This window comes from Euwallacea fornicatus, chromosome 11 (genome assembly GCF_040115645.1).
Source record: "Euwallacea fornicatus isolate EFF26 chromosome 11, ASM4011564v1, whole genome shotgun sequence".
In the NCBI taxonomy this organism is placed as follows: domain Eukaryota; kingdom Metazoa; phylum Arthropoda; class Insecta; order Coleoptera; family Curculionidae; genus Euwallacea; species Euwallacea fornicatus.
Window position 1 is genome coordinate 77,004 of NC_089551.1, and position 27,327 is coordinate 104,330.

A 27,327-nucleotide genomic window follows, 5' to 3' on the forward strand; every position below is an offset into this window, starting at 1 on the left:
AATAGAAAAAGAAATAAAAAAAACGATAGAACACAATACAAATCTATACAAGGTGCCTGTTTTATAAGTCCCACCAATTCTAATTTTGGGACTCGTAAATGGGGGCCCTGTATAGTAATTTATTGATCTTTATTATGCAATATCCCATATTAAAATAAACACACTTGTTGTAACAACTAAAACACATTTTTTCGCCGTAAATAGTGAGTATAAAGACGTGAAAATAACGATTAAGAGTTTAAAACGCTCAAAGCAAATACTACATGGGAGTAGCCAAAACTCTGAAAGGAGTCCGCTTATCCACCGTCGGAGTTCTGCACAGTCTCTTCGGAGTTTTGAGCGTTAAAGGAGACTTTATACGTGGACTCAGCGCCATCCCTTCAAATTCCTTTAAATTTGATATTGTGTAAAAAAAAATAAATTCTTCATATCAATTATCGAAACCCACCATTTTGTTCGAGTTCTTGACATAATGTCGTCCGATTTGTTGCAGTTTCTGTTTTTGCAACATGCAAGAGCTTTTAGGACGCCTACAAAAACATATAAATACTAAATCCTCATCGAAAACACACGCTTTAGTACCAACCTACCTAGAGGATATTCGGGCAGGTTCGCCACTTTGTTTTTGAGTAGTTTCAATAAAACTATCTGGGCGTTTTAACTTATCAAACAATCTGTAAAACTCCAAAGTTACAAAGATAATTTGAGTATTTTACAACGAACCTAGCCTTGGCTCGAACCATTCCCACGTTCTGACTGCGAAGCTTCGCAATTGAAGCCCTTACGTCTCCATTTCCACCATCTATGACAGATTTGGAGGGATCGAAGAGGGATTCGGCGTTCCGCCACAGCTCTGTTGTACTTTCTGTCAGAGAAGAACGGCTACAATGACTTGGATGAGATAATGCTTGAAAGGTAGATTGGCAGTTTAAGTCAGTTTTTGAAGGAGTGAGGTCAACGTTTTCTTTGCTGCATCGCCACTTTCTTCTGACACCCAGTCTGGGCAGTAAAGGAGCCTGCGTAGAGGCTTCAAAATGCCAAGACTGATTACGCGTCACTTGTGCGGTCTTCCTTTCTCTTTCTGTAGACCTGCGTCTGATTGTACCAATTTTGCGTGCGCTAGGGGAGCTGCGCAATACTCACGTTTGTTAATTTTCATGTTCCTTTTCTCGATTTACTCACCGAATAATTTTCTGGTCCCCACTTCTTCTTATCCGTAAATCCTTACTCAACCTTCGGGCAAGTTGGTCTGTTGTAGGACTAAGTGAAGCCGTCTCCAAAGTCTTCTGATACACAGTTTGCACATTTTTAACACTCCCTTCAGCCTCCATATCTACATTCACGCTATTATTGTTTTGTACATGGTTCAACTCCAATGAGATCCTCCTTTCAATAGCGCAAACTCGGTTTTTGATGTCCTCAAACTCAGTCTTACACACTTGCATACAGTCGGATTCCCTCTTTTTAGTAGGGGGAACGCAAGAAACGCGTTTCTTATTTCGAAAGATGGCGGCACTGCTTACCGCAGACCAGCGGCGTTCTAAAAGAGACTTGGTGCTCAAACTGCTCCTGCAACTATTTGATGCATTACAGTCGTCTTCTTTCAGGCTCTTCATGCTGCGAGTGCGCATGTATGAGTACAGCTTTTTGGGTTCTTTTGAGCTGCACAAATAGTGTTAAAAAAGGAATTTTGAAGTAGTTAATTTACACCTACCTATCAAAATCACTGATACTATTTCTCTTGTTTTGCTTTTTACCACTAATTAAACAAAGATAGGTATATTATAATCTCAGGTTTATCTCATCACAAGTGCAAGCTTACTTAGGGTTGACACTGATAGGCGTCTTCACAGGAGTAAAAGGGGTGTTGAGCAAGGCACAATCAGGCAGCTTGTTAACCACTTCCTTCCTGAAAAAAATCAAATAATTTCAACCAAAAAGGTGCCATGCAAAAATTACTTTCGCTTTAAGGAAAGGCCAATGTCTGTGCGCTTCTTAATAGAATTTATGTTGGGGGTTACAAGGTCTGAAGCATGCACGGTTTGAGGTTCTTCCACTTTGCTTATAGTTACCATCTTTTTAAGCCCGTTGAATACTCCTAGAGAGAATTTGGATTAACAAAGTAAACACATTCTTATTTGCTTCTTATTTGAACCAACTTGTTAACGAACCACTTCTTGGCTTGCTTTTTCTTCTCTTCTCTTGCTCAGTTCCTGAAAGCTGACCTATTTGCTTGATAATGTAGTCAGGAATAAACCCTATAGCCTTTGAATTCTCTATTAACAACTAAAATCCAATAACTCAAAATAAACTTATATGATGTTTAAATTATTTCTTACCCTAGTAATATCACATATCCTCATGATAGTCAATGAAGACTTTGGCACTGATTTATCATCTATAGGGAAAATGTTGGGCCCCAACAAGATTGATAAATTATTAAAATTCATTTTGTTATATACTGAAAAACTGGCAACCTCACAAAAAAACTAGAAAACGCCTCATTTATGAGGATTTCAGGGCATCTAGAGTTATTCTCACCTGCATCAAATAGGACAAAACATTCAAATTCTCACTGGGAAGTAACAAACAGGAAAGCAAGAGACACTCAATAGTGTCTTCTGTGGTTTTCTTGCCAACAGTGGACATTAAAAATAAGTCATTGTGTGTAGAAGGAATTAGAGGTTCTGGCAACTCTCTTAGAAAGCTTTTTAGCACCACTGCCACATCTATCACATGCTGCTCAGGCCCTAAATGGCGTCCACTATCCAAGAGCAGCTGGAACCACTCACACTAGTATTACAGCTAAGGGAATAAGCTTAAAACTCACCTTGATTTCGTGCTGCCTAGACTTAGAGCCTTCGATCCTAAAAATCCCTTCGGTTTGCACTTTAGACAAAATGAATGAACACATATCATGTATTCGCTTTGGTATGGTTAGTTGCTGTCCATTGAGCAGGGTTACAGTCTCAGTTTCAAGCCTATGCAATGGCACTTTAAAGAGCTTTTTCCCGTACTTATTTACCTGTTTTGAAAATATTAAAAATGTAAAAAACAGGGTTTTGTGTGCTTTACCTGTTGAGAAACCCGCGCTTTTTTCGCTCGGTACTTGATACCGAACGTTTTAAGGCGCTGCACAGCGATGTTTTGGATTTCTTCCTTGCGGTGTACATCGTTTATGAACATTTTCAAATTTCAGTCAAATTAAAAAGTGAAAAAAATGAACATTTTTAAGGAGCAAAACACTAGTTTTAAAATTGATAAATTTGACCGATGGATAGCAATGACAGTGACAATCAGGTAAACTTGATTTCTGTAACAGGATTGGCTGAAACTAACTCAATATTTTTGAATAAAAGCAACGGTCGTTATCATAGTTTTATAGTTTGAATTTAGTTTTGAAAGCATATTTAAACCAAGTTTTTGTTGATATTATTGCAGAGTGAATATATAAGTCCAATTTCACTGTACTTTTCGTTGCATTTAATCTAAAAATATTTAAAAAGAAATATAATTATTGTCTAAATTCGACGTTGCCAGTTGATTAATATGATACATCACTATTCTCTACATTTAATTTGTCTTTGTGTAGCACGAAAAAAAAAACAAAAAGTAAAGGGGCAAGTAGGAAATCACCTACATTTTCATTTTGCCCAGTATTTGACAAGACTCAATTAAATCTATTTATAAAAAGAACAAAAAGTATCGTTTATTTTCTATTTAACAAGGAAATAATACATCTAATATTAAATAATATTGACTTAATCACAGTTTTGCCTCTTAAAAATACTTGCAAAAATAAAATAAAAATCCCCTTTTATGAGGCAATTATTAAATTTAATACTGACTGGTAACAGTTATCAACAATCCCTCAAAAAGGGAGCTCAATCTACAACGATAAACACGACTTTCTGCATTAAAGCTTCAACAAACAGAGACAACAACATTTGCTTTATTTTTACCATGAAAAAACCCAAAATGGTTCTTGGGCCGCTTTATTTTGGGTGTCTCTAGCTTGTCTAGACTCAGTCTTTTGTTTTGTTTATCCTCAATTCTCGCCACATTCAAGGATTGCGACCCCCCTTTAGGACACATGCACTTGCCACAAGTCACCTGCAAAAGCCCCAAAACAACTAATGAAAGAGAATAATTAAAACTAACACGAACTGTTGATCGTAAGATTCCTGAATGGCGCTCCTTACGGCTTTTATCAAAGCCACCGCCTTGCATTAACTCACACAGCTTACTAGTCACCTTCCTATTCACAAAGCCCCGGTACTTCATCCTCTCAAACAAACGCAACTTATCCCAATAAAAGATGTTTCCATTACAAGGGCCCACCTTGCATAGATAGTTGGCTAAAATGATGCTTTTTAGAGTGGGACACTCGTCGTAGAGGTCGTGACTCAAGCTCCTGTTTTAAAAAGACATTGAATTTGCCAAGAGGGGTCAAAGTTACATACAGAATCAAAAAGAAGTTTTTTACTGTGTAATCATGGTTGGTAAAATTAGCTCGCATGAAGAACTGGAAGACTATGGCCAGGTGATATTTGTCACATAGAGCCCCGCAGGAGTCACGTTTTAGAAAGGATTGGATGTCGCTGTTTTCTATGAAAAGATTATTTTAAGTTTTAGTGAGGATTGGAGGCAAACGCTGCATTACCTAATAATTTTACGAAACAATCCTTGTGCTTAGTGAATATCATGCTCTCAGACAGTATTTTTTGATTTGAAAAGAATTTGCAGGTTGCTAAAAAATTTTTGCCCGACTTTTTGAGGTTTTTGTAGGATAAGGATTATTCGAACACAAGCAAATAATAACAACTGATTGTATGTTTGGTTGCCTAGACGCTGTTGACCACCAATGGCGTAGTAAAAAATTTGGGCGAATTATTGCCTCCAACTCGTCCTTGCTACGCATTAAATTTGCATTAAATATACAATTTCTTAACTTTTTATATAATTTAAAGGTACTGAAAATCGTAAAAGACCGTTAAATTTTCAATTTTAAAGGCCACGTCTGCTCCTACGCTTGTGTTCAATACGTGGTCCAAAGAAAAAGACCCACGCCCCTGTTTCATGCAATTCCCGCAGGGGCGCCACAGGTTAAACTCAAAACTTCACTCACTGACATTTGGATTAAAATAAAAAAGCAAATGTGTGACCGCAATTGACCAAACTTCGAAGATAAACACGTATCTAGATATTCCCCTCAACTTTCTAGTGATTGTGACGAATATTAGAAGACAACCTCAGCTACAATAAAATAAAATGCGGTTCCTAGGCATATCGTTTGTCAGTTTTCTTTTGACTGCCGTAGTAGTGGCGAACGCCTATTACCAGAAAAAGCAGTTCTACCCCTCTGTAGTTTACATTACCAAATCGAACCCCAGCATGGCCGTAAGTATTGCCTTAGGGGCCCCAATTTGCATGTATTTAACACTGTTACTCCAGGTGATATACATACAAGCCTTCATCGGAGTATGGATACTTGGGAAACTGATGAGGAAGGTTTTCTTTGGTCAACTACGCACCACTGAGTTTGAGGTAGTTTTCCAAACTATAAATTTACCATAGTTTATAACCTAAACTTTACAGCACTTAATGGAGCGCTCTTGGTATGCAATAACGGAAACCTGCTTAGCATTTACAGTATTCCGAGATGACTTTACCCCCAAATTTGTGGCTCTATTTACCCTACTTTTGTTCCTGAAGTCATTTCACTGGTTAGCTGAAGACCGAGTTGACTATGTAAGAATTAGCATTAGCTTATTCATTAAGTTTCACATTCATCAAGTTAATATCCATAGAATCAGTTTAATTGTCTCTATGGTAACTATCTTGATGGTTAGCTTAATTATCATTACTACAATTAGATGGAGAGAAGCCCAGTGATAAGCTGGTTGTTCCATATGCGAGTGTTGAACCTTCTACTTCTACTTGGAATACTAGATTTGCACTTTATCTCACATGCTTACCTGTCAACTCTCACAAAAGGCGCCTCAGTACAGTTAGTTTTTGGTTTCGAGTATGCTGTACTCATCACTGTGGTTGTTAATATAGCCATTAAATATGCCCTGCATTCCGTGGACCTAAATAGTGAAACTCCTTGGGATAATAAGGCTGTATTCTTGTTGTACACGGAACTGGTAATGGGCCTCATAAAGGTGATTTTCTATGTGGCTTTTGTTGCCATTATGGTGAGTTGTTAATATCAATAAAAGTAAGTGAATGTAAACAGAAATTTAGGTACGAATTTACACGTTACCGCTGTTCGCTTTTCGGCCGATGTACTACACAATTAGGAATTTCAAAAAAGCCTTTAGCGACGTTATCTTGTCTCGGAGGGCTATTCATAATATGAATACCTTATATCCTGATGCCACTCCAGAAGAACTGGCCGCGGCCGATAACGTCTGTATTATTTGCCGAGAGGAGATGATTACTGCTTCAAAGAAACTTCCCTGCAATCACATTTTCCACACTTCATGTCTAAGGTTTAGTCAATTTTTGTGTTTAGGTTTATATATTATGAATTGTATTTTAGGTCGTGGTTTCAACGTCAGCAAACCTGTCCTACATGTCGTTTGGACATTCTCAGAACTCCCACTTCAAGCACTAGAACCAATAACAACGTCCCCAATCCGCCTAGAGCGCCCCCCAACGCCCCTAATCAATTCTTTAATGTTTTTGCCGCCCCTGGCCCCAATCCCTTTCGACAATTCAACCAGCCCAACAATGCAGCTCTGCCTCAAAATGGCCCTTCGCAAGCTGAACCCTCCGCCACAGCACCACCCACGGGTCCCAATACAGTTCCTCCCCCATTCGGATTCCCACCATTCCCTTTTCCCATGCCGTTCATGGCTCCACCTCCGATGCCGCCCACCAACTTGTCCGCCCTATCTGAAGAGGAGCTGCGTAATTTGGAAGGAAATGAGCGGCAGCATGTTGAGGCGCGCATCCAGTGCTTAAGGAACATTCAGACGTTGTTGGACGCAGCTGTTCAAATGATGCAACAGTACAGCGTTGCCGCTAGTGTTTCTTCTGCAAACACTCAAGTGAGAAGTCCGCATGTGGTGACTGCGCAACCTGGAGGGAGCGGCAACGCCGCGACCCTCGGAAGAGCGGAATTTTCTAATCCGTCTACGGAAAGTAGCAGTACTGAGGAGGCTAAGGCCAATAAAAGAGTCGCTCCTGTGGTTGAAGAAGCGGGTGTTAGCACATTGGAGGGAGATGTACGGAGTGAGGAAGAAGTGAGAAGGAGAAGGTATAGTGTTTTATAATTTTGTCGAAATTAGGAGGATGATTGATGTATATGTTTTAGATTACAGAGGTTTTTGCAAAGGGAACAGCAGCAACAAAATTAGAGTTAAGACTTTTCGCTATATCCTAAAATCGCCAAAAAATATATGTATGAAATGATCAAAACGGTTTTTTTTTTGCAGATTGTAATGTATTCAGACGATAGTTTGCTAGTTTTAAGAGAGCACGCTGCAAGGGCAAATCATTTTGGGTACTATTAAGCCACTTAAACAGATTTGCTTATGATTAAGCGCATAGCGTTGACCGATGGTTGCTTTTTTTTAAGTTAGCTATGAAAGAATTAAGAATTTAATGTTTTTGAATTTCCCAAATATATATTTTTTGGATTTCACGTTATTACGTCGAAATATTAAAATTTGGTGATTTCACTTAGTATACTGAGATAAAAAAAAATATATTTTTTAGAAGTTTCGAGTGGCCCTTCTACGCCTTCGTAGGACCAGGACTAATCACGTTGTATGAATGTTACATAGACTTTTTAATTATTGTTTGTTATCATTAAATCAGTATGTGCAAGATGTCCATTTTTTGTTGGTTTTACTGGATAAATGATTATTTCCAATTGTTCGCTGCATTTTGCCTGATGTTTAGGTTAACGGGAAATAGCTCTTCCTCAATATATTCAATAGACTAAGTATCTCATAACACTAATGAAAAATGAACACTTTGTAAAGAACAGTTTAGCGTTGTTGTTTTTTTCGGTGCTCTCTTTGACGCCAGTGGAACAAGGGATGAGGTTTATTAAATGAAGAATGCTATTAATGGGTTAATGTGACTAAAATTTTGATTCTTCTATAGAGCATGTTTGGAGAAACGTGTTTTTAAGTACAGCGAATTAACGTTATCCCGTGAAGCTTCAGACGAGTTATATTGTGAATCCTACCGTTTTCAGAAATAATTTCGTAGGTCTGTGTTGTAGACATATTAGAGTGTGCATTAATGAATTTTCAATTTAACGATAAAGGTCTAGTTCTTAATTACGATTTAACGTGTTAAATTAATACGGTTTTAAATAGATTTTAGATATAAAAATTGATGGTTTTCTGCTTGCGCCCTCTGTGAACTGAAGCATTACATTAGCCATATTGATTGCAGGTTTTTCAAAGGTGATAGTGAATTTGAAATTTTTCTTATTATTTGAGAGAAAATATTTTGTCATTGTTTAAAGTATTCATACCTAGTTCAAATTAGTTAAATTTTGCAGGTTTATGTCTGTTGGGTTTGAAATTTATTAAAGGATATTTATTTTTCTCATAAGATTTCGTAACTCCGTCGGCAGATGACACCAGCAGTGATTTGTCCATTCAATGGAACCTGTGGTGTTTCCTAGATACCAAGGTTTTAGATGGTGGGTTTTCGCATTAATTGTAGTGAAAGTTGGTGTGTTTGCCCCTTAGGAATTTTTTATCGAGATTTTATCGCAACGAAAATTGAAAATAGATGAAAAGGCGGGCTCTTGGGGGCGGGTCAATGCGCACGTTTGACAGGTGACGGTGGCGCCGCCATTAGCCCGACCGAAAAAAACGACAAGGCCGATCCAGTTTGTCTGACGACATGTTAACTTTGGCCGTGGACAGTTACGAGAAACGGGGCGAAATCGGCGTGAAAATGGTCGTGTGAGTCGCGCCCCGTGCCGCGGTCCGTTCCCCGGAGGTCCCCCCTTGAGGACAGTGCCCCCTGAGCGGCGGCGCCCGGCCACCGAGCACGCCAAAGTCGATTTTCAAGACAGGGTGTATCGAGTAGTTTTTACGGGTCCCGTCAGAGCAATCGCTATCAAAAACGGATAAAAAATTGACCGAAATCTATTTTTAAATGCGGTTTTCTGTTGTAGTCTCTTAATATACATCTGTCTCTACGGTCTGGGCTATTTTCGCGATCCCGCGGAGTAAAAATAGCCGCCGTGTCTCCCGACAGTGGACTGAGGATGTTGCCGCGAGGCCATTTTTCCATTCGGCTTTTTGGCTAATTATTTTCCGTTGGTGCCAACCCTGGACTGTATTTGAGAACCTCCGACTGAGGACCCGCCAACAACATCCTTTCGGATTTAACACAACTTCAATTTACAACTCCTGATAAGACTGGTAAGTACTCCGTTGACGACCCCTTTTTGGGACTGACTTCAGTGCGCATTTAAGGAGCTGAAATCTTCCTTTAAGGTTTAATATATTTCTAGTTGGCCTTATATGTATTTCCATTTTTTTGGAAGAGTTTACCCAACCTCAACCTTCAGTCAGGCAGCCCCCTTGCCATGTTGCCACACTTTTTATTTTGATCCATAAAACGCTGTAAATACGCCGAAAAAATATAAACATTCGACTTGTATTCAAATGAAAAAAACATGAGCTAAACCACAGCATAATCTCAACTAATCAATTTTCTGAATTTTCATAGTATTACTCATAGTCTTTCATATATGTTTACATTTCACATAGGCCTAATTACTAGTTAAAATTATTTTAAGTTGCTTTGATATCTTAGATAACAATTTTATGTACTAAAACTCTCTCCTAATTTCTATAAATCTTATTTATCATCATATTCAGCAACAAATCTTAAAGCCAAATCTAGTTTTAACTGTGATTTAATTTGATACTCTTGCAAGCAAAACTGTCAATTTAAAATTCACTTAAAGTTAAGTTTAGCTTAGCTAAAGTTTATGCAAACACCCCTTAAACTTATATTTAAAATGAACAGAAATCATTTAACTTGAAGCTGACTGAAGGTAATATGTTTCCTTCAATTTCAATAGTGGATAAATGTCTGTTTCACATTTGTAACATTTCCAAATTGTTTTACTATTCTAGAACATTAATAGCATTGTTTTTAATATTAGCATTTTTTTGTTTTAGGAAGTTACTAATTCACAACATTCTTGGTGTGTATTTGTTATTAATTTTCTTGTCATTTTAAATCCCCAAAGTGTCATCTATAGTGAAAAGTTGGTTAATTTTATCTAGTTCCATCCAGTGCATTGCATTTTATTAATTCAAATCAGACTTTGCTTAATACAAGTTTGTTTTATAAGGTCATTCATTTATGCAATTGCTGGAATTAAGTAAAAATGTGAAGTAAAAGAAGCCAAAATTCTTATTATCATTACCAGTTGTGTCTGTTGATACATAAATAAATTTACTAAATAAATGAATGTTGCCCTGAAAATGACAACTCTTTCCTAAGCTTGCTTCTATCATTTAGTGGCATTAAGATGTAATTTGACACTTTTGACTTACCAGTCTTCATTTTCTATGATAATTGATACTATTGTTTGCTACTAAGTTTATTTATTACATGGATTTGAAAGCAAAAAACTTAAAAATTTTGTTTTATGATTCTGGCACATTCCAGGATTCTTCAGTCACGCTATGAGGTCCTTTATGTCTTCCTGCGAGGAGTGATGCCTCGCACCTGAATAAGTTCCCTGCTACTGGACCGAATGGTCAAGCTCTGAGTAGTTTGTTGAGTAACTAACCACGGTGGCTTCAGGCCCAGAGTGTGGCCCCGTGGCCGCCGACAAGGGGGCCGATTGCTGGTAAGTGCCCACGCATGCTGAGAGGCATACATCTGTTGTTTTTCCCTATAACTTTGGATCATACAGGTGGTCCCCTCTGGCGGCCATGGGCTGTTTCGGTGACCGGGACGCGGGCCATGCCAACGAAGATATGCGCTCCCAGAAGCGCATCAGCGACCAGATCAACCGACAGTTGGCCAAGGAGAAACAGGTTGGTTCCGATTTCCCGTCTTAAGCCTGATTCACAGGGTTGATTTCCAGGTGTACCGGGCGACGCACCGGTTGTTGCTGCTCGGTGCAGGTGAATCCGGCAAATCCACCATTGTCAAGCAGATGCGCATCCTGCATGTGGACGGTTTCAGCGAGCGCGAGAAGAAACAGAAAATTGAGGATATCAAGAAGAATATCCGAGACGCCATTATTGTAAGTGTTGCATCAACAATACTATGCTTCAGTTTGACATTGGCTACTATTACTATCCAACTAAATTCTTGTTTTATTTATCATTGACAACTGTTGCTTCCCACTTCGTTCTAACGTTGTCAGTTCTGTTAGTTTATTTTGCCTGATTTTGACGATTATCGGGAAACGGTCCCCTTATTGGTTGCAGTGTTGAAACTTTTTTTTGTCTCTAGACGATAACCGGAGCAATGTCGACGCTGAGTCCTCCGGTGCAATTGGAAAAGCCTGACAACCAAGTCCGCGTGGACTGGATTCAGGATGTAGCAACAGGGCCGGACTTTGATTATCCGCCCGAGTTCTACGAACACACCGAAGCTCTCTGGAAAGACAGAGGAGTACAGGTGAGTTCGGGTTTTTTCCGCGATTTGCGGTTGCTTTGATGAGCTTTTCCTAGACGACGTACGAGCGGAGCAACGAATACCAACTAATCGACTGCGCAAAGTACTTTCTGGACCAGGTAGACGTGATCAAGCGACCCGACTACACGCCGACCGAGCAGGACATCCTACGTTGCCGTGTTCTCACTTCAGGCATCTTCGAGACGCAATTTCAAGTGGACAAAGTCAACTTTCAGTAAGTGCATTTTGTTCTGTTTGCTTGTCATCTTCAACCGCTTATGGGTTGAATTTGAGACTTGCCTAGTTAAATAATCTGTTGAACTTTTATTGATACTTCAATTGTTACCCTAGTGACAATATGAAAAAAGAAGTGAATCGCAGTGTTAATATTCGTCCGTTTGTTCGTAGCATGTTCGACGTGGGTGGTCAGCGGGACGAGCGGCGCAAATGGATCCAGTGCTTCAATGACGTGACTGCCATAATCTTCGTGACGGCGTGCAGTTCGTATAACATGGTGCTGCGTGAGGACCCGACGCAGAATCGACTACGCGAGTCGCTTGACCTTTTCAAGTCGATCTGGAACAATCGCTGGCTACGGACAATCTCCGTAATCTTGTTCTTGAACAAGCAGGATTTGCTGGCAGAAAAGATCCTCGCTGGCAAGAGCAAACTAGAAGATTATTTTCAGGAGTTTGCACGGTACCAGCCACCGCCCGAGGTGCCGAACGAAAATAACGAGCATCCGGAGGTGTTCAGAGCCAAGTACTTCATCCGCGACGAGTTCCTCGTAAGTAAAAATTGTCGATTTTCCTTTTAGTATAGAAATAATCGAGGCAAGCGATTGCAGCGCATCAGCACGGCTTCCGGCGAGGGCAAGCACTACTGCTACCCTCACTTCACCTGCGCCGTTGACACGGAAAACATCAAGCGGGTGTTCAACGACTGCCGCGATATCATACAGCGCATGCACCTGCGCCAATACGAACTCTTATAATATTTTATCACCATAGCAACCACCATAATATAAAATTAATGAAACCGATGACAGAGAAACTTCCTGCGGTCACGGAGCCGTTCGTGCGCGTGCGCCACTTTTACGGGTAAACTGCTCCATATTGTACACGTGTTTACGCGATCGCGCCGCGTCGCCACTACCGAGGCAACGCGACCGACCCGACGAGAAAGAATGCACGCGCGAGAGAGAGGGAGAGAGAAAGAGAGAGAGAGGGTGGGAGAGAAAGAGAGGGGGAGACAGGGAGAGAGAAAGAGAGAGAGATAGGGCGAGCGAGCGAGTGAAAGAGATGTGTTGGGTGTGCAAGGTGCGCTTCGCGGTCCACAAAAAGAGTCCCATACACTGCCAGACTAGATGTAGTGAAAACAAAACCTAAAGCAGCAATTGGAAACGTCGCCTAGTGCAAAATTACCCTATCATTTTAATGCCCCCCCTCCCTCCCTCCCTCCCACTCCAGTCAAATCAAAGTATTAATACCTTTATCTCGAATACTACTAGCAAATTTCCGGTTAAGGCGGCGTTGTCCAACTCTCGCGAATCAGGAAAAACCAAACTGTCGTTTGACTGATCAGGCGCACAAAAATAGACTCGTGCTAGTGTGTGAAGTGCCATTTTCTGTGACGTCAAAGCGCGTGCGCTTATTGCCGAGTTTTTCCTCTCGGTTTTGCGGTGGTAATCGGTAGGACCAAATCAGTACAACGCAGGATTTAGAGATTTGTAGGGCGTTTGATAGAGGCGGATTTCAGTTGGGAAGTGGGGAGGAGTGCGACCGCGCATCATAATATGGACGATTTGCGTTGTCTTCTTTGACCCTTTTTAATCTTCGATATTTTTGGGATATATCAATATTTGCTTTTAATATTTTTCCAACTAATTGTTGGTAAGGACGGTTTTCATTTAAATGTTGACTAAAAAAGCTCCTAACTTCATCATTGATGAAAAAGAGACTTCTTACTCCCTACTCGTTTTGAATTAACTTTCCAACTAAAACGATATTAATTCTTCGTATTGTGTCGAAAAATGTCTAACTCCTTTATTAACGAAGATAAACCAATCGACTCGGTACTCTTTTTTTCTTTTTCTAGCTAAAAAGATGCCGATGTAAATTCCAACGTTTCTATCTAGAAATTTTAGAAAATCCTTAATTTCTCTTATTTTAGGAACCAATTTTCAGCAAATATTCTATTCAGACAAGACAAAAAATATAACTACTATTCGCGCACATACCTCCCTCCACTCCCTTGCTGCCGGGAAGAAGCGCTCTGGAATCTCTCGTAAACTAATTTATAGTACAAAAGTTGCAGTAAAGTCTCCCGCTGGCGCCCTCTTTAGTCGTTATCTAGACACGGGAACTTGACTCCCGGCACTCTTTCGGAGTAGCTGGAGCGGTTCTGTCTCATCCTACGATGGAACAATAATTGTCGTCCCCCTCAGTACCGCCGCGTCGCGCCTCCCCTCGTATGTATAATGGGACTCGTTTCAATTTTAAATGTTTTTAGGTGGTAAAGAGCATACATAAATAAATAGACCAGTGAATTGTGTTTTTATAATAGTGATCTAGAGACTACTACTACTACTACTGTTCAGTGTCAGTGTACATTTTTCTCACGTCGTCGTCTGTCATTTAAAATAATCGCGTGGTGGCGGCCATGATATGGCGTCTGGCGGGACCAAGATGGCGTCCCCCCTTTCTTTTTCTCTCACGGTTGGAATTAAAAGTGCCAAATGTCGATGAACAAAATTCCCCCCACCAATGCGCAAAATGGTCGTCGCCTCGCATTTTTCAGTTTTACCACGTCTGCGCGTTAGAACAAAACTATTATAATACGCTGTCACGCCTGTTGTTTTACTTTCGTTTTTTTTTAGACAAAGAGAAGCGCATCATTTAATTAGTTGTTGTTTATATATGTTACACAATGTTAACCTATTTTTACATAGAGCATTTTTATATTTATTTTTGTTATTTATCTGACGCTAGTGCAATATATTTTTACTTGTACGCCTCCGTAGGGACACTTACCACTGTATTCGATTGGCGGCGGGCTTCGCTGACTCTCGGTGTATAAATCTCAAAAACTACCCTTAAGCTCAAGCTCCACGTTATTTCAAAGCAGAGTATACGCTGAAAGCGCAAGCCTCCCACTTGTATTGTGTATATTATTACGGTAAATGTTTATTTTAAGATGAGTATTTTGTACAATCAGGGCCGGCGGCCTTTCCTCCCTCTCTCCCCACCCTACCCCACCTATAACAACGTCCCTCAAATAATATAATTTCACTACCTCTCTCTTTCTCTCTCTCCCCTCCCCCCTCCCACCCTCTTTCCCCCCTCCCCCCTCTTAATACTATGATAGCGAGTTGTTTTTGTAAAGTACTTAAGGAGGTAGTTGAAGAAAAACAAACGCAGAAAAATGTACGTACTAAAAGGTATTAGAGGGCGGTGGGCCGGAAGCCTCTCCCCCTGATTAGGGGGCAATTTCGCGCGTGGCTGTAAATCGTAACGATGTTCGTTTAATTTGCATAATTGTATACCTTATGGATTGACCGAAGGGATCGCAAGACAATTGTCAATCGGGTCTGCGGCCACCGCCCCTCCGATGAATAGTTATTATTGACGATGGAAAATTATTCTTTATGTGGACTTCTTTTTTTTTCAAATCTGGTTAGGGGGCGCTGGGGGCGTCCGCGGCTCAATTGCAACGCTTCGTCGGCATCAGGGGGCGCCCTCGGTGCCTTCGTAAACACACAAAAAAAAACTGTACTAAGGAATAAAAAGTGTTATATGGTAAGAAAAGGCGTAGTTTCAGTAGTGCTTTCACTAGAAAACCGCAGCTTTCGATTTCTGTGCAAATGAAGCGAGCACAGTATGGATTGTTCAATTCGTTGGAGATATAAATAGAGATTTCGCAAGCTGGTCTAATCAGTCGTGTTGAAGTGAACAGCAAAGATGATGAGCTTTAAGGTAGGTTGGCTTGTGCAGTATTGAGGATGAAATTTTGACAACTTTTTTGGGGGAGGATTATAATTGGAACGGTCGTTTTGTGGATACCTAATTGGTCAGTTGCATTTAAACGAACTCAGTTAAAAAAATATTACTTTCTTATTTGTGAAGTTGGACAGGATAATGTTAATCCAATTGGTTAATTGCCGCAGAATTATTTGACCAAGGCGAACAAGTCAAATTGAATTTGACTCTCAATTACAATAATAGAAAAGCGTTTTGTATACGACTAAAATGAAAGTTAACATTTTTGTACTTTTTAAATTTGATCAAACATAACCGTATAATTTACCAGTTTACAAATTACATATATAATATAAGTAAAATATATTTTTCGGACCGGTCAGTTTACCATCCTATTACACTACATCAACGTGGTGCTCGTTTCCAGTAAAACAAATGACATTGACAGTTTTGTCGTATCTATCACCAAGTTTTAAAAAATTCTATTGAAGTAAAGTTCTTCAAATATAATACTTCCACGAGAGTAATTCGGCAAATTTTACTTAGACCCCTTTGTAGATCCTTTTGCCGCTGGCGGCCATTGTGGGTTTAAATCTCGCCAAACCTCTCAGTTACGACGAGGACCGCTACGAACCGGCAGCGTCAGGTAAAGTCGCCATTTACGGCGTTCACACAGAAGCAGCACGAGGACAATACATCGATTTAAATTCGATACTTCAACTCAAACGACATTAAATGTTGCTTCTGTGGGACTTTGGTTTTTAGAGATGCGTGCCGCCATTTTGAAAAAGTGTGGCCCGCCATCTATCGCGTAACTCCACCAACTTCGCAGAATTTTTTTAGAAGGAGGCCTCTCTTTCTCTGTTGCAGAACAAGGTCAGGGTCGCGTGCAGATCAAAGTTTTTAGGGGACCCAGCGAGCAGGATGGTAACCAGAGCTTCGCCCCTTGGGGCTACTGGATTAAGCAACCAGCTGATGACCGCTATTACGATTAAATTATTTGGGCTTTTTCGGTGGAAAAAAAAGTCTCGAGTAACTTCATAAATATATTTTGTTTTAATAACGTACACGTGTGATGCAACTCTGTTATTCCGCATACAAACAATTGCATTAGATATGTACTTCTTTCGCGATTTTCCTTAACAATCAGGGCTAAAACTCTCGTAGAAAATCTGTAATAAACGCGTAATACTTTGGCGCTGTCGCGCTTCGTTTAAGGCAACATTTTGGGACGGACGTACCTACGTTCAAACAAAATTAATTAATATGGGAATGTGTGTGATAAAAAAGGTACTCGAAAGCTTAAATAATTAAAATAGATATATACAGGGTTTGGATAAAAATTAAGTACTACTGAACAGCTGTCGTCTCCTAAAAATATCACGAAATTTAAATTATTATAGAATAAACAAGATTCCAATTATTACTGTTGTATAACATATGTGTAAAATACCTAAATAATTATATTACGTAAAAATAAACGAATAAATGACACTGCCATCTTGGAACAGCCAACACGTGCCCCTAAAGGGAAAATGGCTAGAACCTTCAGGGCGGCCATTTTGACGTTAATCAGCTGCGTTTGAGGGAATGTCTCGCTTAAGTACAAAATTGAGCTGGCAAATTGGCCGTCATCGGCCCCACTACAAATGCAAAATGCCGTCGTCTTTCGCGATGCTGCCGCTTGCTTCCTCAAGGTTGATGTTTGCTGTCAAATCCACGATTTCGTCCTGGTCGAATTTGTCTTCGGGATCACTGCCGCCGGTTGTGTGTGACTGTTGCGACCCACTCGACATGTGCGAATTTCGACTGAAGCTGCCCCTGCGTACTGGCCCGACCGTCCGTTGATTTGCGGGCTTCACTGTTATGATCAAGTTCGAACTGTTGGCGATCATCATATCAGTCACCTGTGCAGAAGGCACTACTTGGTGACAAATGCCAATGGCCGAAGGAAGCTGATGACAGGTAAATGATGCAAATCATTGAGGGATTAATGACAGTTGGCAAGCGGACGGGAGTGGTTTGCAATGGCTTGGTGACAGTTCGAAGTGAATTGAGGGGAGAGAAAGGGTTTGTGCCAACCTACTTGATCTAAGGTTTTCCCAGCTACTTCAATTCCGTTGACTTCCAACACTTCATCATTTACAGCTAGCAGACCGGTGGACTCCGCTAGGCCCCCCGGAACCAGTCGAGAGATAAAGACTCCGGGTATTTTTTCTAAACCTGCCAAACAGACATGCAAGTCCAACATTGTCTTACGTTGGAGAACCCACCTACTTGTATATCTCACTCACCGTTCTGTGTAACTTTTACACTGCTGCCATCTCTTATGTAAAACCCCAATGGCTTGTCCGAACCGTGTTTTAGCAGGCGCACCCTCCGACAAGTTTCTGGCACTATGTCCACGTCGATGATGGCGGAAACTTGTCGAAAATCGTGGGGATTCGAGATGGGTAGAGCTTTGCCGCGAGCAGGAGTACCCCCCAGGATGGTGGAGATGAGAGTGCGTGGCTTCATGGTGCCATAACCATTCAGCTCCTCGAGGCTGTCCCCTAAGATGTGGCCAAATTATGCCAAAAATGTTGAAAGATCTTCAGATACTTGAGGTTAGCACTCCGAGAATTTTTTTTAAAGGTGCGCATACCCAAATAAAAGCCAAATTACTGACCTACCTTTTCTCTGGATAATAACTCGCAGTAATGGTTTGGCATTGACCAAAGCCCTGCGTAAGTTATCGTCATTGTTGATAGGCAACAAATCTTGGTCGCTCGGGTCGATATAAGAAATTAGAAATGCTATATCTTTCATTTTGTGTAGTTTCTCTAGTAAGGCACTGAATTCCTCAAATTTGGCTAAGGCATTACGTTCAAGAGAGAACCTGCGGAACTCTGCTTCAAACTGTAATCAAACGTCTTCATTTATTCCTCAGAGAAGATGCATTTAGTTACGAAATTAGTGCTAATTATTACGATTTTAATGAGCCATTCACGCTCTCTTAAGCTCCAGAAGGATGCTGCTTTACAAGGGTATTGACCTTGGACACTTACAATTAAGTGAAGAGAGATTTAACAGAGCCATTGGGATTAAGAGGAAATGAGGGCAATTGCGAATAGTGGGTGATGATTCAAAAGGCGTTACCTTGCTTTTGACTTCAATTTTATTGTCGACGATGGTACGGGTTGCAATCTTGTTCCTGGACATTTTGAGGCTTAAAAATGCCTACTAGGGGGTGGACTCATACACTTGGCACTCGTCACTCGCGTCGAATAAAGGAATTAACATAAAATTTAAAAGGATAAAGGCAGAAATCACAATTTATTTACGTTTTTGACTTCATGGTTTCAACGAAGTACCACTATCCCCCCCAAGCGGAGGTCTGATTGACTGGAGCAGTGACAATACACGTCAATGACTCAATGACAAGTCTGACGTTTTAATAACAATGAAATCGACTTTATAAATAACTAAACGCAATAATTGTTAAAACTTGGATAACTACATATATGTTAATATGTTCGAATGTGGGAGAAGTTAAATTTTTCACACATCTTAAGAAAACGCGAGGTACGTACCAAAGATGGCGCCACCAACGAGGGAAAATAGTACACGATCAACAACTTTTACATGGATCGCTCATTAAGTTTATGTAATACTAAATAGTGATAAAAAGACTAAAATTACGATTGATTACACTAGATTTAGAAATTTTAATACCAATTCGCCACAAGGAAACATCAAATTACATCGTTTGCTAATAATAATAGTCTAGAAAGGCAGTAAGAATGATTTTAACCGCATCTAGTAATTCGAATACTTTATAAACGTCCTCAGTACGAATGCTAACCAATGCTGTATAAATTGGAGCAACTAGAGTACACAATAACAACTGATTACATGGTTAATTAACGAAATTGTTGAACTAATTGTAGCATTTAATGGATATTAACAGGGTAATTAACTAAATTAATGAACCTTTACAAAGTAATTTGATAAAATATACATGCAATTTTTTGACCTAACCTCCACTCATTTCATACCAACGTAGATAAATTTAACCAGTTATCCATTTGATGATCTCTTCCCTGCCGAGTCCGCTGATAGCACTGGCTTCTACAATGTTGATTTTCTGCCTGATCTCACTCTGCAGTCGTTTCATCTGCAGCATGAGCAGAGCTTCGTTGCGCATCTGTCTGTAGCTGCAGTCCATCTTAGTCAGTACCAGTAAAAAGCGGGCTTTCTGAAGCAGGGGATGCACCAAAACTGTGTAGAGTAGCACGCCGGCGGCGGAAATCTGGCATAAATTCGAAGCGTCCACCACGTACATTACCTTACCCACATCGGCAAAGTATTTGGGCCAGAGAGGAGCTAAAGTACCACCTACTTCGCGAATAGTGTAGAGTTTTTCATCAATACGGAGATTCTGGATATCGGTGCCCACAGTGGGTACAGAAGTGGTGGTTTTGTCAACGTAATCAGGGTTCTTAATTTTCTTTAATAAAAGGGATTTACCAGAGGACTCGGGGCCGATGCAGAGCACCATGTTTGATCAATAGCGAGAGAATTAAAACATTTGCGCGGGCAGCTTTTAAAATATACATTTCTTTATAACCAAAGTATATCACAATTAATAAATTATATTACAAATTGACTCATCTAAGGGTGGGTACTGCTTGTGGGGGGACGTAGACAACGCCTATACAGTGCTTAAATAAGTAAAATTAAATGTCACGATTTATGCAATCAGGATGGCTTTAGGCCGATAAAAGAAAGAAAACTTTCATTAATATGACATTAAAACAAAAGACGTCACTGTAACGTGGCAAAATCATACTTACAAACCTTATTATTACAGATGCCCTTAAAACCGAATTGAACCTTAACAAATCTGCTTTAATACTTAAAGCTAAAAGACAATACGGAATTATTACCCAATATGCTCTAAAGACTAAATAAAAAACCCAACTTTGGCAAAAGAAAAATAACAAAAAAAAATATATAGAGAACAGTTTCCGTTTGATCCCGTCGTCACTAGGCGCACTCCATTCGTCAATCCGAGCGCTTCTTTATAGTGAAACAGTTGATTTTGAAGTGTCTGCACATCTGACGCACCTAAAATACCCAATGAAAGATACGGCCCCCTTAAGTAATTAAATAATTAAAAGCGCTTACCAGACATGTTCCATAATGTATGTGGGCCAAAGAGGTGCCAAAACATAGGGCGTAGAGCAAGAACAATTCAAGCCACGCCAACTTAGTGACCGCAGTCACAGCGATAGCCAGCAGCATCGGCAGGAACATTGGACTGAACCAATCGCAGCGCGTGCTGCTCATTTGGGCCACAATTAGCCGACACTGAAACGCTCTCATTTTTCTCTATAGCAGGTAGCGCCTTAAGACCTTACCGATATGTTGGAGAAGATGGTGCCCATCAGAAAGAATAATGCTCGAGGATCCTTTTCAATTATATTCGACGGGCTCCATGCCATCCATAAATAGGTGATGTAATAGCACAGTATTAAAGGAATTAGCGGTCTAATTGCTTCAGGGAAAGACCGCATATGTCCAGTTCCATCTTTATATGACTTATAGATGTTGTGAAGCACTATAGGCCAATTGGTGATTGCCGAGAAGAAGTATAAGGTGCCCTCAACAAACATTCCATTGGTGATCCCAAATATGCTGTATTGCCACAAGTCTGAGCCAAACAACTAAGTACATGAATAAAAAGTCTGAATATCTCTCAATTATCACCATTCAGATCTCACCGAAGTGATTAAGAAGGTGATTATCATGCCACACATGGTGAAATCATAGCCCCATGGCAGAAACATCACTCCAGTGTTGTACTTTTCAAAATGTGACAAATAAAAGTTGACCAGAACGTTGCACATGGTAAAAAACATGCGAAAAGGGGGCACACTATAGTGTGATCCCCGACCAAATATTGAGTACATAGTAGCAGGGATGAGCCCCGCTGTATAGGAGTCAAGACCATGGTCGAAAAGTTCACCCAAGGGGCCGCTGGTGCCTGTGCGCCGGGCTTGCTTACCATCAATGCCATCTAAACCATCAAAATCAACTGAATAGTGACCTAAGACCTAAACTGTTTTGATAAGCCACCCAACAGCATCAATTTACACAAAATTACATGCCAATTGAAGGTTGAATGACTCTCCCTGCCATCCACACATAGCTATAAGTAAAATTGATGATAAGGTTGACCTTCCAAGTCACCACTTATCATGACTTACCCAATGTGTAGCCCACAAATAGCAGCAAACCTGCCATGAACCAGACCCAACGGGGTAAGGGGGCCACCTCAGGATGATCTGGATCTGAAGCTGTAAAGTCATAGTCCATCACCATCAGCATGAGGTACATGCCAATTGTGCATAGGAAGCCTGTGAAGGTCAGCAGGTTTGGAGCAATATTTTTGGGACAGTACTAAAATCACATGGGGTCAGAGGAAATGGTGTATGTGGGAGTGAGGGAAGACGTACCTGCACCACCCAGTTCCAAAAGGGGTGCATGACGTAGATGCTGAGCAGCCCTGTGTCTTTGCAGTTATACTGAAAGTGGTTTTAATTTTTTTGGATGTACTTTAATGGGGTTATTGTTGACTGGAATGTTAGTCTGTTAAGAACTTCATTGCCAGGTTGTTAGACGGTCAAAACAAGGCATTTACTCACCTTATAATTATCAAAGCCATTTAATTGTTCTGGAGATAAATATTCCCGTTCAAGGAACATGTTGGTAACTTAGATCTAGACGAACTTAAAATGCGTATAAATGTAAATTATTGACTAGCCCACGTATTCTGTTGATCACTATAGTTAATTTATTGTCCTCATAGCGCTATCACTAACATTTAAAGAGAAAGTCGCATTAAAAGACCTAGAAAAGAGCCCCTAAAACCTGCGTTACACAAGCAGATATTTAATCAACATAGCGGCTGGCGCCATGTTGGATTTTTTAGTTGAAGGTTAACTGACAGTTAATGAAGTTGACGCTAAACATAACCAAAGAAAAAATGGCGGATTAGTTATTTCTACCTTAAATTCTTAGATTTCAAACTTAACTCAGACGTAAAAATTTGCTTTCATTAACTTTCCAAGAAAAAAACTTCATAATTCAAATTGTATAACATGTTTCATATAAAAATATAACAAACTATTGCACAGTTAAGAAAAGAGCAATACAGTGGTCAGGTTTTAGCAGAGTCCCCTAATTCTTCATTGAAGAATTGCTCCAAGTCGCTTTGGTCGAAATCCAACTGAATCTCCTCCAGAATGGGTCCATTGTGACTCTTTGATAATTTCACTTCTACAGCAGGCTTTTGAACTCATTCACCCTCAAAACATTATTTTTATAACTTACTTGGAATAGTTCCTAAGTTTTTGTACACCTCTAAATCACTTTTAAAAGCCTCATGAAACACTTTTTGTCTCTCTTCAAGCAGCAATTTTTTACTGCTCTCCATTTCCAAAACTTTCTTCTGATACTCCTCTTCAAGTGCACTTTGCACCTTCTCCAAGGCAGCTAAAGATGTTTCAATAAAATCTAAGGATCACTAAAGAAACAACTCACCTAGTTTTCGCTCCTCATAACTTTGCATGTGTCCATGATGTCTCAGCACCATTTGTTCAAACTCCTGTTGATCAAGCATATCTTCCAATTGCTCAAGCTTCCCCTCAGCTTCCTTGCAAGACTCGTAAAGACCCTGCACTTGCCTAAGGCACTTTGAAATATTTCTGGTTAAATTGGAGCTAGTTAATAAGTGAGATATTAAATCTATATCAGATTTGCTTTGGGCAATCCTAGAAAACACATTTTCAATTTGGATAGAAACACCTTGGGCTGCTTTAGCGTTGAACTCGTTTAAGGCGTGTAGCTCCTGCCAATGCTGCTGAAAATGGTGTAGGATTGGGGCACCTGTTTGGGGGTTGTAAAGAGCAGTTTGTTTTTGAGATTTTACAGAAGTGTCATCTGATCCAAAGAGGCTGACGTTGCTCTTTACTTGAAGGAGTTTGTATCTAATACCGCTAAACATCGTGGAAGCATAGTTTCAATATTAAAAAGGGGGTTTTTCACTTAGGGAACGTATCAAAATACATATCAACTGTTGCTTTGTTTCTGTGACTCCCACCAGTGACGTTTGTCAACGTGTTTATAATCTACGTTTGAAGGCTTGAAATGGCAACGCGGCATGGTAAAGTTGTTGAGATATTAAGATTGAAAATTGTTTAAAGTGAATATCAATGTGATAACAAGAGATATAGTTGAATAAGGAGGTGTTGAAGGAATCTTAAAATTGACAAATCGAAACATCAAAGCGAATTTTATTTATAAAATATATTAAGGAAAAACAGCCGAATCATATACAATTTCTAAACATTTAAATTTTAACCATTACCGCATGACCGCAACGAGTTTTATGATATTGCCTATTTTCAAGACGCCCCCCAGACACCTAACCAGCCACCCCCCGAATGGGGTCTTTTCAAGGCATTTTGAGGGGCTTTTCTGGTTTTCCGACTGCTCGGATTGATCCACCGCCTGCCTTTCCAGTTCCTGAAACACATGTGTGTTCGAGACCTTGTATTGTTCTAACGCCTGCAATTCCAACTCTTCTGAAGATATGCTAGTAACTGAAACGAAGTCTTGTTCATTGGTCTCAGTCTTTACAACAAAACTTAATTCCTGAGCATTCTTTTTGTGGTGCTTAAATTCTGCGGATACGTGGTAATGTTGTTGCCACTCAGGAGGAAGAAAGTTGGTTTTGGTATAAGGTTGTACAATCCAGCCCTCAGAGGGCACCACTATTTGATGACGAGGTGGGAGTATCGCGGTCGTGTAAGCGGGAAAGCGTTGATTTGAGTTTGAAACAGAAGTGTTTTGCAAGAGTAATGCATAGTAGGTGGACTGCCTAAAGTTCATGATACTTGTGTTGGAGATTAGGACAGGTGACAATACCCAGGGAAATATAATGGTGGTTGGGAGAAAGTATGCTGCAGAAGCAAGGGGGGCCAACAGGCTTCGAATTCGCGTTGCAGGGCTGTAAGAGCACTTCTGGTGATAGGATATAAGAGGAGAAAGGTTTTCTGGTTGAAGCTCAAGTAAGCACTCAGAAGAAGTCTCCTTCTTAGAGGGGGAGTAATTAGGTGGTAAGTGTGAAGAGGCGGGACCCTGCAACACTGCGGAGTAGAGCCTGCGGTGTTCTACTCTCCTTTGTAGGGGCTTGAGCCATGACTCTCCATGAATTTCCGCTTGTTTCTTAAAAATCCATGTGTTCTGTTCTTTGAGGTTCCTTGTCAAAATCTATACAGGAAACGCTACTAAGTCCACAATTAAAGGAGTTATTGTGTGTTTGACCTTGATATTGTTCTCCCTTTCCTTCCTCTCTGAGGATATGGCCCGTAGAGAAGGTAACATCTGATTGGCAGAACATTTGTGTAGAAATAAATTGTGGAGTTTGGTTTTGGGATGCCAGTCAAAGTAGGAGGAGCACTGAGAGTCCCAGATATCTCTAATGCTGTTTGAGACTGGTTGTAGGACAATAGATGACATTGTGTAAGTGTGCATGGAGAAATGGAGGAAGTGGTATACCTGTTTGTAGTTTCAAGATCATTTCATTGAAATTTGAAGTACTGAGGAATGGAGACTCAAAAGCCACTTTGCTTGAGTCGACAACATTTGATGACTCTTGGTCTGTTCCGTCCTTTCCATCATCTAAAACAAGAACACAAAAGTGAACTTTTGGTATTTTTCTCTGCAAGTTTCACTAACAATAATTCAGGAACTCCGAGAGTAAACCATTGATTTCTTCCAACATCCACGGCTCTTCAGTCTCGTTTTTATCAAAAGTCTGGTACAGCCCCTGGCACCTCATGACCATAGGGGTATATGACAACTCCCGAGCATCATTGTACTCATAATTGCCATATCGGGCAAGTCTGCTATTGGGGATACTATCACGCACAGTACGAGGCATCAAATGCGTCCAGTTAACGTCCTGATACTTACTGTACCGCATAGCGGCTAAGTACAGATTCTTACGAAAAAAGATTTACTTGTCAAGTTGCAATGGAAATTGTGTGTGAATGGTTACCATACTGGCCTTTTGAAAGGGGCAAAGTTCACTCGTCCAGGTAGGGTCCGCGCTGTGGGCAACGGTCTGAAAGGCCTGCTCCTGCTCAACTTTGGACATATCATATGGAAGGGTTTTTGACATCCAATCAGACATGCAAAGGAGTAGAAATGCCATTCTCTTACCTAGACCAACCTGGGCTTAGGTAGAAAGCGATGTTTTAAAAGTCGTGGGTGAAAGAATACTATTCATTTCATAATCATTTGACTAAATTTTATTTGAAAATAATATAAAAAGCAGACAACAAAAGAATATTAAAGCTTTATGTTCACAGGACATCTTGTTAATATGAGTGCAGTGCTGAATTGCTGACCACATAGCCCAGTGGATGACTACTTCAAATGAGTTGACTGGCTCGAATTTTAAAACTAAATCTTTTTTTTTCAATGGATTGCTTTATTTTTACTCAATTTAGTAATTAAATGCTCTAAATCATCAGGTTTGCGGAAGACTCTGCTTGAAATAAAAATTACAGTCGGAGCCAATCTTTTAAAGGGGAAAATGTGGGACATTTTGCCAGTCCTTTGGGAAAACACGTAATTTAAAAAGCGAGAATCCAATAAATAATTGTCTATATCAAACTCTAATCTTACAAAAGTTGTAAATTCCATTTCACCGTTAAAAACTTACTATTAATTATGGAATAATGGAAATGTGACAACGCCGACAATATAGGTGAGCATTATACAATTATTTTTTAAGGTTATAAATTTGATTTCAGGACATTTCTGACGAAAAGGCATAGGACAAAAAATATTTAAAAAAAAAACAGGTTTTTTTAAGACTCTTTATTGCAGATTTGCTAGACTTAACCAAAATAAAAATACTAATGCTGGAACATCACTACACGCCTGCAAAAAAATACGCAATTTTAAAAGCTACATGGTTTCAAAAGTAGGATAAAACTTACCTCAAAAATTAAATTAAGATTTGGTCATCTGATGCCTCACAATAAGGAAGGGAGCACCAAATCCCGAACCGAAGAAGGCGATAAACAGGGCGGTAAGCTTGTAGCGATTGTTAATAGAAAATGGCAAATTCTGAAAAGAGTACATCATGGTCATATAGGCCTTTTATTAAGGTCGAAAGTATGGCAAAGTCTTTAGTTGTTACTGAATATAATATATAAATAGAATAAGATTATTTAGGAGCATTAAGAACTGATTTTCGAAAGATATAAGATTACGTAACGAACCTCTCCGGGTATACCACCATGGCCATGGTGCCTGATAAAACTAGCGATGGCGTTACGGGTGAAAAGGGCACTTTTTCCAATCATTACGAATCAATTAAAAATTTGCACGAGTTTATTACTGAAAATACGGTTTTTGCTTTTGAAGAAAAATTTACGTAAAAACAGTTTTTGACGTACGTGACAGTAAAAAAATCATAATCAGCTGTTAAAACCATGTTGCCATGTATCTCCAAACAAATAAGTTTAGTAAAAACATGTTTATCTCATTATATTGTGCTTAGAAAAAAGACGCAAAACATTTATCGGTGATTTTTTGAAATTAATATTAATTTCTTATGTTGGTAAATGCGATAACAGGGATTAGAAAGTAAGCTCTA

General features: G+C 39.9%; 9 protein-coding genes across 20 annotated transcripts; 2 read left to right on the forward strand and 7 right to left on the reverse strand.

The window, feature by feature from the left end:
• Positions 1-21: 21 nt before the first annotated feature.
• On the reverse strand, positions 22-3,301 carry LOC136342292 (rho GTPase-activating protein 11A-like). 3 transcript variants are annotated; one of them, XM_066287961.1, is made up of 13 exons: positions 3,076-3,300; positions 2,831-3,025; positions 2,542-2,778; positions 2,340-2,489; positions 2,172-2,286; positions 1,960-2,098; positions 1,823-1,909; positions 1,715-1,759; positions 1,183-1,662; positions 724-1,128; positions 591-674; positions 449-530; positions 22-388 (listed from the first exon to the last, which is right to left on the reverse strand). In XM_066287961.1, the coding sequence occupies exons 1-13, from the start codon at positions 3,184-3,186 to the stop codon at positions 260-262; spliced, it is 2,259 nt and encodes a 752-aa protein (XP_066144058.1). In that variant the 5' UTR covers positions 3,187-3,300; the 3' UTR covers positions 22-259. The 3 variants fall into 3 exon arrangements, with proteins under 3 accessions (XP_066144058.1, XP_066144057.1, XP_066144059.1); XM_066287960.1 differs by having other exon boundaries at positions 2,160-2,286; positions 3,076-3,299; XM_066287962.1 differs by lacking the exon at positions 22-388 and having other exon boundaries at positions 587-674; positions 2,160-2,286; positions 3,076-3,301.
• Positions 3,302-3,703: 402 nt separating this feature from the next.
• LOC136342296 (speedy protein C-like) lies at positions 3,704-4,819 on the reverse strand. 3 transcript variants are annotated; one of them, XM_066287970.1, is made up of 4 exons: positions 4,664-4,819; positions 4,464-4,608; positions 4,255-4,414; positions 3,704-4,113 (listed from the first exon to the last, which is right to left on the reverse strand). In XM_066287970.1, exons 1-4 carry the CDS (start codon positions 4,704-4,706, stop codon positions 3,925-3,927), a joined length of 537 nt encoding a protein of 178 aa, XP_066144067.1. In that variant the 5' UTR covers positions 4,707-4,819; the 3' UTR covers positions 3,704-3,924. The 3 variants fall into 3 exon arrangements, with proteins under 3 accessions (XP_066144067.1, XP_066144065.1, XP_066144064.1); XM_066287968.1 differs by having other exon boundaries at positions 4,168-4,414; XM_066287967.1 differs by having other exon boundaries at positions 3,704-4,414.
• Positions 4,820-5,117: 298 nt separating this feature from the next.
• sip3 (septin interacting protein 3) lies at positions 5,118-8,006 on the forward strand. Its single transcript, XM_066287650.1, has 7 exons — positions 5,118-5,400; positions 5,455-5,547; positions 5,599-5,751; positions 5,877-6,200; positions 6,250-6,497; positions 6,548-7,267; positions 7,325-8,006. The coding sequence occupies exons 1-7, from the start codon at positions 5,272-5,274 to the stop codon at positions 7,365-7,367; spliced, it is 1,710 nt and encodes a 569-aa protein (XP_066143747.1). The 5' UTR covers positions 5,118-5,271; the 3' UTR covers positions 7,368-8,006.
• An 821-nt stretch (positions 8,007-8,827) lies between these two features.
• Galphas (G protein alpha s subunit) lies at positions 8,828-17,031 on the forward strand. 3 transcript variants are annotated; one of them, XM_066287658.1, is made up of 10 exons: positions 8,828-9,404; positions 10,669-10,852; positions 10,919-11,042; positions 11,093-11,254; positions 11,467-11,634; positions 11,688-11,866; positions 12,040-12,418; positions 12,479-15,605; positions 16,155-16,254; positions 16,479-17,031. In XM_066287658.1, exons 3-8 carry the CDS (start codon positions 10,938-10,940, stop codon positions 12,623-12,625), a joined length of 1,140 nt encoding a protein of 379 aa, XP_066143755.1. In that variant the 5' UTR covers positions 8,828-9,404; positions 10,669-10,852; positions 10,919-10,937; the 3' UTR covers positions 12,626-15,605; positions 16,155-16,254; positions 16,479-17,031. The 3 variants fall into 3 exon arrangements, with proteins under 3 accessions (XP_066143755.1, XP_066143756.1, XP_066143754.1); XM_066287659.1 differs by having other exon boundaries at positions 16,167-16,254; positions 16,452-17,031; XM_066287657.1 differs by having other exon boundaries at positions 16,167-16,254.
• par-6 (partitioning defective protein 6) lies at positions 16,642-18,978 on the reverse strand. The gene is made up of 5 exons (XM_066287660.1): positions 18,747-18,978; positions 18,281-18,506; positions 17,903-18,160; positions 17,695-17,831; positions 16,642-17,515 (listed from the first exon to the last, which is right to left on the reverse strand). Exons 1-5 carry the CDS (start codon positions 18,807-18,809, stop codon positions 17,252-17,254), a joined length of 948 nt encoding a protein of 315 aa, XP_066143757.1. The 5' UTR covers positions 18,810-18,978; the 3' UTR covers positions 16,642-17,251.
• A 177-nt stretch (positions 18,979-19,155) lies between these two features.
• On the reverse strand, positions 19,156-20,155 carry LOC136342136 (ADP-ribosylation factor-like protein 16). The gene has a single exon (XM_066287662.1). The coding sequence runs from the start codon at positions 20,146-20,148 to the stop codon at positions 19,660-19,662; it is 489 nt and encodes a 162-aa protein (XP_066143759.1). The 5' UTR covers positions 20,149-20,155; the 3' UTR covers positions 19,156-19,659.
• Positions 20,156-20,187: 32 nt separating this feature from the next.
• Positions 20,188-22,595, reverse strand: LOC136342131 (ethanolaminephosphotransferase 1-like). 5 transcript variants are annotated; one of them, XM_066287651.1, is made up of 7 exons: positions 22,298-22,595; positions 22,109-22,177; positions 21,860-22,052; positions 21,374-21,669; positions 21,011-21,316; positions 20,778-20,960; positions 20,188-20,717 (listed from the first exon to the last, which is right to left on the reverse strand). In XM_066287651.1, exons 1-7 carry the CDS (start codon positions 22,355-22,357, stop codon positions 20,655-20,657), a joined length of 1,170 nt encoding a protein of 389 aa, XP_066143748.1. In that variant the 5' UTR covers positions 22,358-22,595; the 3' UTR covers positions 20,188-20,654. The 5 variants fall into 5 exon arrangements, with proteins under 5 accessions (XP_066143748.1, XP_066143749.1, XP_066143751.1 ...); XM_066287652.1 differs by having other exon boundaries at positions 22,109-22,228; XM_066287654.1 differs by having other exon boundaries at positions 22,109-22,241.
• Positions 22,596-22,738: 143 nt separating this feature from the next.
• Positions 22,739-23,749, reverse strand: Dysb (Dysbindin). Its single transcript, XM_066287661.1, has 3 exons — positions 23,196-23,749; positions 22,986-23,147; positions 22,739-22,931 (listed from the first exon to the last, which is right to left on the reverse strand). Exons 1-3 carry the CDS (start codon positions 23,656-23,658, stop codon positions 22,813-22,815), a joined length of 744 nt encoding a protein of 247 aa, XP_066143758.1. The 5' UTR covers positions 23,659-23,749; the 3' UTR covers positions 22,739-22,812.
• Positions 23,750-23,929: 180 nt separating this feature from the next.
• On the reverse strand, positions 23,930-27,155 carry LOC136341789 (cytochrome c oxidase subunit 7C, mitochondrial-like). 2 transcript variants are annotated; one of them, XM_066287104.1, is made up of 6 exons: positions 26,666-26,682; positions 25,717-26,606; positions 25,395-25,659; positions 25,215-25,337; positions 24,981-25,150; positions 23,930-24,926 (listed from the first exon to the last, which is right to left on the reverse strand). In XM_066287104.1, exons 2-6 carry the CDS (start codon positions 25,870-25,872, stop codon positions 24,018-24,020), a joined length of 1,623 nt encoding a protein of 540 aa, XP_066143201.1. In that variant the 5' UTR covers positions 25,873-26,606; positions 26,666-26,682; the 3' UTR covers positions 23,930-24,017. The 2 variants fall into 2 exon arrangements, with proteins under 2 accessions (XP_066143201.1, XP_066143202.1); XM_066287105.1 differs by lacking the exons at positions 23,930-24,926; positions 24,981-25,150; positions 25,215-25,337; positions 25,395-25,659 and adding an exon at positions 26,951-27,155 and having other exon boundaries at positions 26,457-26,606; positions 26,666-26,795.
• Between the last annotated feature and the right edge of the window lie 172 nt (positions 27,156-27,327).

What these genes read in the sequence shown, in the direction of transcription:
- LOC136342292 (XM_066287960.1), bottom strand. Translation starts at nt 3,186, where the DNA reads ATGTTCATAAACGATGTACACCGCAAGGAAGAAATCCAAAACATCGCT. An exon ending in AAGAAGTGGTTCGTTAACAA is followed by an intron (nt 2,099 to 2,159) that starts GTTGGTTCAAAT and finishes AATTCTCTCTAG; the next exon opens with GAGTATTCAACGGGCTTAAA. An exon ending in CCTGCCCGAATATCCTCTAG is followed by an intron (nt 531 to 590) that starts GTAGGTTGGTAC and finishes ATGTTTTTGTAG; the next exon opens with GCGTCCTAAAAGCTCTTGCA.
- LOC136342296 (XM_066287967.1), bottom strand. Translation starts at nt 4,706, where the DNA reads ATGATATTCACTAAGCACAAGGATTGTTTCGTAAAATTATTAG. An exon ending in TTGTTTCGTAAAATTATTAG is followed by an intron (nt 4,609 to 4,663) that starts GTAATGCAGCGT and finishes ATCTTTTCATAG; the next exon opens with AAAACAGCGACATCCAATCC. An exon ending in AAAAACTTCTTTTTGATTCT is followed by an intron (nt 4,415 to 4,463) that starts GTATGTAACTTT and finishes TTTTTAAAACAG; the next exon opens with GAGCTTGAGTCACGACCTCT.
- sip3 (XM_066287650.1), top strand. Translation starts at nt 5,272, where the DNA reads ATGCGGTTCCTAGGCATATCGTTTGTCAGTTTTCTTTTGACTGCCGTA. An exon ending in TTCCACACTTCATGTCTAAG is followed by an intron (nt 6,498 to 6,547) that starts GTTTAGTCAATT and finishes ATTGTATTTTAG; the next exon opens with GTCGTGGTTTCAACGTCAGC. An exon ending in GAAGAAGTGAGAAGGAGAAG is followed by an intron (nt 7,268 to 7,324) that starts GTATAGTGTTTT and finishes TATATGTTTTAG; the next exon opens with ATTACAGAGGTTTTTGCAAA.
- Galphas (XM_066287658.1), top strand. Translation starts at nt 10,938, where the DNA reads ATGGGCTGTTTCGGTGACCGGGACGCGGGCCATGCCAACGAAGATATG. An exon ending in AGTTGGCCAAGGAGAAACAG is followed by an intron (nt 11,043 to 11,092) that starts GTTGGTTCCGAT and finishes GTTGATTTCCAG; the next exon opens with GTGTACCGGGCGACGCACCG. An exon ending in TCATCCGCGACGAGTTCCTC is followed by an intron (nt 12,419 to 12,478) that starts GTAAGTAAAAAT and finishes AAGCGATTGCAG; the next exon opens with CGCATCAGCACGGCTTCCGG.
- par-6 (XM_066287660.1), bottom strand. Translation starts at nt 18,809, where the DNA reads ATGTCCAGGAACAAGATTGCAACCCGTACCATCGTCGACAATAAAATT. An exon ending in AAATTGAAGTCAAAAGCAAG is followed by an intron (nt 18,507 to 18,746) that starts GTAACGCCTTTT and finishes GTTTGATTACAG; the next exon opens with TTTGAAGCAGAGTTCCGCAG. An exon ending in CTGGGAAAACCTTAGATCAA is followed by an intron (nt 17,516 to 17,694) that starts GTAGGTTGGCAC and finishes CCTTCTGCACAG; the next exon opens with GTGACTGATATGATGATCGC.
- LOC136342136 (XM_066287662.1), bottom strand. Translation starts at nt 20,148, where the DNA reads ATGGTGCTCTGCATCGGCCCCGAGTCCTCTGGTAAATCCCTTTTATTA.
- LOC136342131 (XM_066287651.1), bottom strand. Translation starts at nt 22,357, where the DNA reads ATGTTCCTTGAACGGGAATATTTATCTCCAGAACAATTAAATGGCTTT. An exon ending in TCACCTTCTTAATCACTTCG is followed by an intron (nt 21,317 to 21,373) that starts GTGAGATCTGAA and finishes TCATGTACTTAG; the next exon opens with TTGTTTGGCTCAGACTTGTG. An exon ending in CCATCTTCTCCAACATATCG is followed by an intron (nt 20,961 to 21,010) that starts GTAAGGTCTTAA and finishes AGAGCGTTTCAG; the next exon opens with TGTCGGCTAATTGTGGCCCA.
- Dysb (XM_066287661.1), bottom strand. Translation starts at nt 23,658, where the DNA reads ATGTTTAGCGGTATTAGATACAAACTCCTTCAAGTAAAGAGCAACGTC. An exon ending in TTATGAGGAGCGAAAACTAG is followed by an intron (nt 23,148 to 23,195) that starts GTGAGTTGTTTC and finishes AAACATCTTTAG; the next exon opens with CTGCCTTGGAGAAGGTGCAA. An exon ending in AAACTTAGGAACTATTCCAA is followed by an intron (nt 22,932 to 22,985) that starts GTAAGTTATAAA and finishes AGCCTGCTGTAG; the next exon opens with AAGTGAAATTATCAAAGAGT.
- LOC136341789 (XM_066287104.1), bottom strand. Translation starts at nt 25,872, where the DNA reads ATGGCATTTCTACTCCTTTGCATGTCTGATTGGATGTCAAAAACCCTT. An exon ending in CCTTTCAAAAGGCCAGTATG is followed by an intron (nt 25,660 to 25,716) that starts GTAACCATTCAC and finishes TTTTTTCGTAAG; the next exon opens with AATCTGTACTTAGCCGCTAT. An exon ending in CTCGGAGTTCCTGAATTATT is followed by an intron (nt 25,338 to 25,394) that starts GTTAGTGAAACT and finishes TTCTTGTTTTAG; the next exon opens with ATGATGGAAAGGACGGAACA.